General features: G+C 44.4%; 2 protein-coding genes across 2 annotated transcripts in view; both read left to right on the top strand.

Moving 5' to 3' along the window:
* LOC307012830 (uncharacterized protein) overlaps positions 1–8242 on the top strand; it is a 271685-nt gene extending 263443 nt beyond the window's left edge. The window contains exon 2 of the mRNA XM_079640025.1: positions 5691–8242. Coding sequence (XP_079496151.1) covers positions 6984–7883 — 900 coding nt within the window. The 5' untranslated portion in view covers positions 5691–6983 and the 3' untranslated portion in view covers positions 7884–8242. The remainder of the gene's footprint in view (positions 1–5690) is intronic.
* Positions 2427–3768, top strand: gbp (glycogen synthase kinase binding protein). The gene has a single exon (XM_079640064.1). The coding sequence runs from the start codon at positions 2545–2547 to the stop codon at positions 2944–2946; it is 402 nt and encodes a 133-aa protein (XP_079496190.1). The 5' UTR covers positions 2427–2544; the 3' UTR covers positions 2947–3768.
* Positions 8243–8446: the final 204 nt, after the last annotated feature.

Below are 8446 nucleotides of genomic sequence, written 5' to 3'. Positions count from 1 at the left end.
GTATAAACAGACTGTGAGTGAGGACACTTCACAGAAATGTTTATGTCTCACACACACACAAGCAAGAAAGGAGGTGAGGTCACAGACACACCACACACACTCACACACAAACAATAAAAGGAGGTGAGGTCACAGCCTTCCCGTTGTTGTGGCGTGTTCAGGGACCATGAGAGAGAGAGCAGCAGCTGTTGCACATAAACAGGAATTGTATCATTGGTGTTTACCATCGGGGCTGACTCACAGACAGGAACACATGAAAGAGAGGAGGAAGTGTGTGACCCACTTTTCTGCCAGCTCACTTCCTCGAGTCGGGGAGCGACTGCTCAGTGGAGCTAGCACAGTGTGGTTTATTAGCAAAAGGACATCCTTTGACTGTGATGCAGCCTTTAGAACAATCTCTACGTGCAATGACTCTGCCTATAATGCAACACGTGTAATAACACTGTGCAACAAGCACCTTTTATACAATGTATGAATGTTAATACTGGTTGTTAATTCAATACTTTTACAGTTCATTAACTTTTTATAATGCTGCTACTTATTTTCTACACTTATCTGGGTTTATCTTATTGAAGTGTGCTTGCATCTTTATTCAACAGAGCAGGAGTGAGTCGTAAACCCAGATATGAGTCAGAACTTCCTGTCCCCTGTTCAACGGTTTTCTGAATGTGTTTTTGGTTGTTAAACTGAAATAAGGTCTGTCTTTAACACGAGCCGAAGAGATTTGTAATTTTATGACATAAAATATGTCAGTAAATCCCCCACTGGTGAATTTAAAAACAGATTTAGCTAAGAAGTGTCTAAACATCATCACGCCCAACATGACGGTTGGCCAACACATTTAGATTATCATCACTCTATTTGTAATCTTTTATCTGCAGTGCACTATCCCTTTGCTTTAGCAATGTACATTTCCCCGATGTGAGGCGAATAAAGCATACATTCTGATTTACAATCAAAAAGAAAATATACTTCATAAATATGCCATCAACTGCTTATTGTGACCTTTGGGTGGAGGTGTTGTTTGTTTTCTGTTTCAGGAAGTGATGACAGTTTATCTTTTTCTCACATGTTGGTATCTCTCCCAACCGCCACAACCTCCCTGCCATTGAGACACAGCCCAGCCTGCCCTCTGATTGGCTGTGGCACCACGTGGTGAGTGATAGTAGCTCCCTATATGGGCATGTGGGCTCTCTCTCTGACTGGAGCATCAGGTTTAGGCTGCTGTTTCTCAGAAAGAGAAATGTACACCGTGTTCTCCCACAGACACACACCCTCTCTCCTATTGTTGGTGTGTGAACGCTGCCTTCTGATTCACACTCCGATCACCGCCAAGTATTCTTACTTCACCCATTCAGCTGGTTATTAACAATACCTCTGGTGTTCAGGCACAGACACACTGGAGTAAGTTCACAAGCTACCCTGCAGTATACAAAGTCATTCAAACTAGCTGCACCTTTACCAGCTTTGAGAACACTTTCATGATCAATCATTATAAAACATATCATATCTATTATTCTGAAATGGACCAATCTGCACAATCACTACTCTTACTGAATCACAATCAGAATACTGGTAAAGGTCCCATTAATTGCATGATAAAATATAATTAAAATATGTGTACGAAAATGTGGAGATTTGCACATACTATAGACAACAATCAGTGGTTGTTTTGACGGAGAAATATACGAGTGTTTCATCAGCCTTTTAAGATGTGTTTTTATATAATGCCACAGTTTAATATATGTTACCTTAGTATAACAACCTTAGCATCAAAAAACCAAATGTTGACTGTTATCAAAATGTGTGACTATTTCTAAACGGGCTTAAATCAGTTTATTTACACTCATCATAATGGGTGACTCTATTTTAATGCAATGGAGACATAATGTGTGTATCAGCAGTGAACATAGAGTATATTATGGCTGAATCAAGGGTCGCATCATTTCATAACACTGGCTTTGAGTCGATCATTACAATATAATTAATTAATTTCGACATATATTCTTAACACGGCATGAGCTGGTTCATAAAGCACCATGTTTGGATGCGTATCTAATAAAAAATATGGTGTTATGATTATGTTTTAATGTGGGTGTAGTTTAATAAAGAAGGAGCCCTTTGTTTGTTTTGCCTGGACAGACAGCAGCAGTTATCACTTATGTAATGTCCGTCTGAAGGGCCGGTCCAACGCTGCGGGGATTCCGTGTTGAAGCGGGAAAATAAATAAACGCTTATAGCGTAAAGCAAGTATTTCAATTTACTCGTTGCGTTGCATAGTTGTGAATAATGTTGTGGAATTATAAAATGGTATGAAGTAGTTTATTACGTGATAGCAATTTACTTTATTTTGGTTCAAAAAACGCCCCTCCCCGCTGCAGGGAACTTGGTACATTCCAGAACGCGTCACCCATTGTTTACAAATCAAATCGGCTTGTCGGTTCCTACCGAGCGGCTTGGTGAGAGCAAGTAGCGGCTCTCAGGCGACAAAACTCGAGAAAACACCCCGAAAACAGCCTGAAAACACAGCGAAAAGCCGCCACAATGCCGTGTCGGAAGGAGGATTACATCTTCCTGGAGCAGTCCGTCACCGTGGACTCCAAAGAGGTGGACGCGCTGGTGATTAAGATCGGCGAGGCGCTGCAGTTGCACAGCACCAGCAGCCAGAAACAGAGCGCGTCCTGCGGGGGGAAAGCGAGCAGCAGCGGGGGGGCTCCGGCGCAGAAACACGGCTGCTGCATGCGGATCCGGAGGGCCAGCAGCAGGGCAAACCCCTACAACATCCCCAAACAGGACTGGGACCAAATGAAGCCGTGGAGCAGGAAGAGACTGGTCGTGGAGCAGGACGACCCGCACCGGCTTCTGCAGGAGCTGCTGCTGTCCGGGAACCTGATCAAAGAGGCCGTGAAGCGGCTGCAGGACTGTGGGGACACCGTGTCGTCCTGATGAAGAACCGCCGACCACACAGATGTTAATGTCACAGGACTGGTAGCTACGTTTTCTAATTCCCCCCAGGCTGTCCTTTGTTACGTCAGCTGGACAGTTGTTTGAATTTCCCCGGTGCTGCTCTGGACCTATGCTCTGGACCCCAGGAACACTTTGAGGACTTTTCATTAGCAGGACGTTTATTTCACCCTCCCAAAGGCTACTGTCATCCTCCCTGAGATGTTGGGTGGGAATACACATGTTGTGTGTTTTCTGTGACTCCTGAACAATGGTTGAGGCACAGGAACTCAAAACTGGTTCACTTCTTATTGTGGTTTCGAAAGGGGGGTTGGGAGGTTTTTCTAGCCATTCCCTGCTGTGTTCGACTGTTATGATGGGGGTTGGGTGGTTAGAAGTCCCATTTTGTTTACAATCTAATGCTAGGTGTTAATAGCTGCTGTGCAGAGAGGAAGTGCCCCCTCCTCATTTCATTTCAAATCGGGTTGTTCAGGGGTCTTTTCTGTTGGCATTCAACGCAGGACCCCCCCTCCCCCTCCTGAACCTCTGTCAACAGCAGCTCCACATTGCTCCTCTAGATCCATATCCTGTCAACATCAGACATGTGGGGGGCTTTCAGTGATGTAACCTTGTTTGTGAAAGGTCGGCCGTCACACCTGTGGTGCTTTCACCTTTTTGGAATTCCTTCTGAGTTTGTTTTTTGTATTTGTTTCGTCTCGGCGTAAAAGAAAGACGGCCACCACCGCTTCGTACCGAAGTATCTGATCATGTTCCTGAGTTATTCAGGGCCTTTTTTTGTTGTCTTAATAAAACTCATTTTTGTTATTCCAAACCTCCGCAGAGTTTTATTTGGGAACGTCTCTCACTTGTTATTTCAGGAGTTTGTCCTGAATGTGAAAGCGTCCATGCTGCAACGTGAAGGACACATGCCGTTATCAGCCTATAAATACCCCCCCCCCCCTCAGCAGCAGGAAAACATGCTTTGCTCCCTCTGCTGCTGTGTGTGTGTCTGTTGCTGGGTTGTGTGAGTGTGTGTATGGGTCTGTTGTTGAGTGTGTGAGCGTGTGTCTGTTAATGATTGTGTGTGTTACTGAGCGTGTCTGTTACTGAGTGTGTTACAGTGTGAGTGTGTGTCTGTTGCTGGGTTGTGTGAGTGTGTTGCTGGGTGTATGTGTCAGTTACTGAGTGTGTGTCTGTTGCTGAGTGTGTTACTGTGTGTGTGTGTTACTGATGGAGCAGACATTAGGGCGAGGGTCTCCAGATGATCAGGGCACAAACAAATCCTCAGACCACACACACACACACACACACACACACACACACACACACACACACACACACACACACACACACACACACACACACACACACACACACACACACACACACACACACACACACACACACACACACACACACACACACACACACACACACACACACACACACACACACACACACACACACACACGTCTGGGTCTTGTTTCAATATTACAGCTCTGGGAAAATTGAGAGTTGCTGCAAAAAAATCCTAACCTGTGGTTGAGTAAAATGAACACTGTTGATTTAACATTCCTCCCACATTAAACAATTGCGGTCCTTTGAAGATACAGAACAAGTCAATCCTGCATCGATCCATTACCTCCAGAAGCTATGCCCTTAACGATGGACATTAGCCTGAAGGCTGCGTGTATAAACACCACTTATCGTCCTTCTCTAAACATAAAAAAAAAAATATTAATGTTTTAAATATAAAAAAAAGATGCAGCGGTTTCAGATCTTAAAAAATGTAGAAGGCTTGAATGTGGACTTCATTTTCATTTCTAAAAAACACAATACAAATGTTTTAACTTTGGATGAGTTTAGAAAATCTATATTTGGTTGAATAACCCAATTACAACCACAGCTTCAATCATCAACATGAAGATGGGTGTAACGTGTCATGCCATTTCAAATCTGCTCTGATTGGTTAGCTGTCCGGCTCTGTTGTGATTGGCAACCGCTCAGAGACGTCCCGCCCCTTAGCCTATCAGGTACAATGTGTTGGAGCGCTAGCCAAAAGAAGCCGGAGTGTTCCCTAGTGATGTCACCATGTTCAGGAAGTAAACAAAGAAGTCCGATGGAGGCGTTTCAGACCATTTACATGCACCCAAACCAACAGCACACACTACAGGCTAAGCTGCCTGAGTTTCAGATTCAGAAAACAAAATATGCAGTGTGACGACTGTACAGTTCCACTAGAGGGCAGCACACACACACACACACACACACACACACACACACACACACACACACACACACACACACACACACACACACACACACACACACACACACACACACACACACACACACACACACACACACACACACACACACACACACACACACACACACACACACACACACACACACACACACACACACACACACACACACACCTTTTATGTGACATTAACATCCACGTTAAAACTGTAAACTGAGAGGAGGATACATTCACCACCATGTCTGATGTCATTAAACAGAAACACATTAAAAACCAAGCGTCCTGATCCGGAAATCACATCAGAGGTTTCTCTTAAACCGTTTATTATTACTCACTTTCCTTTCATCATTAATAAAGATAATATTAATAACGGCCTATTATTGGAATCGTTAAGAAGAGACAACAACAGTTAGCATTACATAAAGCCATATTTGCATATATAAACATAACATTACAGAACACTGTAAATATAACACACCAGGGGTCGTATTCACAAAGCATTTTATCTTACCGCTAGGAGTGCTCCTAACTCGCGCTAAAACATTTTACGTAGGAGTTTTTTCTTAAAAGTTATTCACAAAGCCGCTGAGACCTACTCATACTAAGGATAAATCACTAAGAGTGAACTAAGAGTGACGCGCCGTTGCTATGGATTACGTCGATTCTCATGCATGAGTTTAGAAGCGGTCAGTACGGTGATTGGTTGTTCAGAGCAGGCGGTCTCGGTGAAACTCATCCGCAACATCCCACAAACGAGCCCACTAAAACAAGGAAATAGCCGAGGCTAGAAATGTATTCCTATCAAATAGTTATGGACAGAGCAGTTAGCAGAATACACGCATGATGACAAGTTTGTGCAGACCACGATAATGACGTTGTATATGCACGTTAAAGAGAGAGCAAACTATAAAAATACGTAAATTGCATTAAATCAAGGAGGCAATTAAAAGCACCCTGCAAACTATTATCCAATGAGCATATTTCCAGCACTTAAACACTTTCAATAACAGCCCATACCGCCGTTAAAGCCCCCCTATCATGATGAATGAAAACAATCTGCGTGTTGATGGAATGTACTTTCTTTCTATTGACGAACACGTCCTCATCTTTTGAGGGCGCAATTATTTGTATGTGCGTCCCGTCAATAGCACCGACCACACCGGGCATACCTGCAATTGCCATGAAGTTGGCTTTGATCCTGTGTAGTTGTTGATTGTCCAAAGGAAACCGGATAAACTGTTGGATGATATGTGGTCTAGAGAGCGCGTTGATGGTTTGGTTTATGGCACGGCTGACTGATGGTTGCGATATTCCTAAATCGTCGGCATTGCAAAGTTGCATTTTCCCTGTTGCTAAATATCGTAGTGTTGCCAAACATTTTATTTCCGGACTAATCGGGTTATTCCTGTTAGTCGGGGATGTTATTGCATCCCGCACTAATTCCACAACAAGTTTGATACCCTCACGATTTAGCCTATATCTCTTGATCAATTCACAGTCTTCCATTGTCTCCAAAACATTTCGTCTCACAGCCATTTTCAGATTCTTTGTGAATAGGTCTTACTGAGTTAGGAGTCCTCTCGAGGACTTTTAAGCTCTCCTGAACTTAGGTGCTACTTTTAGGCCTAAAACACTTTGTGAATTGCTCTTAGTGAATACAATTACCGGGAGAACAGAGTACGTCTCCTTGGGTGAGGCAGAGTCGGGTACCCACAACGTCACCTGTGGTGTCCCTCAAGGATCAGTTCTCGGCCCCACCCTTTTCACACTCTATATGCTCCCCCTTGGCTCTATCATCAGCCGACATGGAGTATCATTCCATTGTTACGCTGATGACACCCAATTGTACCTCAGGATCAACCCTACCTCCTCTGCAGCCCTGCCTTCTCCCACACTCACTACCTGCCTGGAGGAGATACAGGCGTGGATGAAGCTAAACTTCCTGAAACTCAACAGCTCCAAGACCGAAGCCATTATAGTTGGCACCCCACATCAGGTTCGGTCATCCACCATCACGACCATCACCTTCTCCGGCCAGGACATTACCCTCTCCTCAACAGTCACCAACTTGGGTGTGAAAATGGACGCCCATCTGACCTTTGAGGCCCACATTAAACAGCTGTGCAAAAACTCCTTCTATCACCTCAGGAACATCGCCAAACTCCGCCCCTCACTCACTCTGTTTGACGCGGAAAAGCTAGTCCACGCCTTTGTCTCCTCAAGGCTGGACTACTGCAATGCACTCCTCATCGGGATCCCTAAGAAAAGCATCCAGAGGCTCCAGTACATCCAGAACAGCGCTGCTAGGATCCTGATGAGGGTGCGCAAATATGATCATATCACCCCCATCCTGAAATCACTACACTGGCTCCCCGTGGAATTGAGGATCGAATTCAAGGTCTCCGTCCTCACACACCAGTGTATCTATGGAACAGCCCCTCCATACCTCAAGGAACTCCTCACCCCCCTTACCTCCGTGCGGACCACCCGCTCCAGCAACTCAAACCTCCTCAAACCCCCGAGGACTAAGCTCCGTATCATGGGAGACCGGGCCTTCTGCTCGGCTGCCCCCAGTCTGTGGAACGCTCTCCCCGACCACATGAGAGCATCACAGACCGTGGAGGTTTTTAAAAAAGGCCTCAAAACCCACCTCTTCAATAGAGCCTTTCCCTAGACCTTTTATTTATTTATTATCACCCTTTTATCTTATTTTATTCTTTTTACTTATTTATTTTTATTTATTGCTTTTTATTATTTTTACGATGTTAGCACTTCGGGATTTGAATGCAAATATGAAGTGCTTTATAAATTAAAGCCATTATTATTATTATTACAATTAGGAGTCCTAAATTTAAGACTGACACGCCCATTATGTTTAGGAGTTTCTCCTAAATTCGCCAGTTAGGAGCTACTTTTAGCCCTAAGATCCTTTGTGAATACGGCCCCAGGTCTCCACATACAGCTGAGGATCAAATATACAAGATGCAAGGGTCCGAATCATAAAAACAATAACACGCCTTCAGAACGACTCTATGACACGCCTTCAGAACGACTCTATGACACGCCTTCAGAACGACTCTATGACACGCCTTCAGAACGACTCCATAACACGCCTTCAGAACGACTCTATAACACGCCTTCAGAACGACTATGACACGCCTTCAGAACGACTCTATGACACGCCTTCAGAACGACTCTATGACACGCCTTCAGAACGACTCTATGACACGCCTTCAG

The sequence above is a fragment of the Notothenia rossii genome, assembly GCF_949606895.1.
Source record: "Notothenia rossii genome assembly, chromosome: 7".
NCBI classification, from domain to species: Eukaryota; Metazoa; Chordata; class Actinopteri; order Perciformes; family Nototheniidae; genus Notothenia; species Notothenia rossii.
This window is presented reverse-complemented; position numbering and strand designations above follow the sequence as displayed.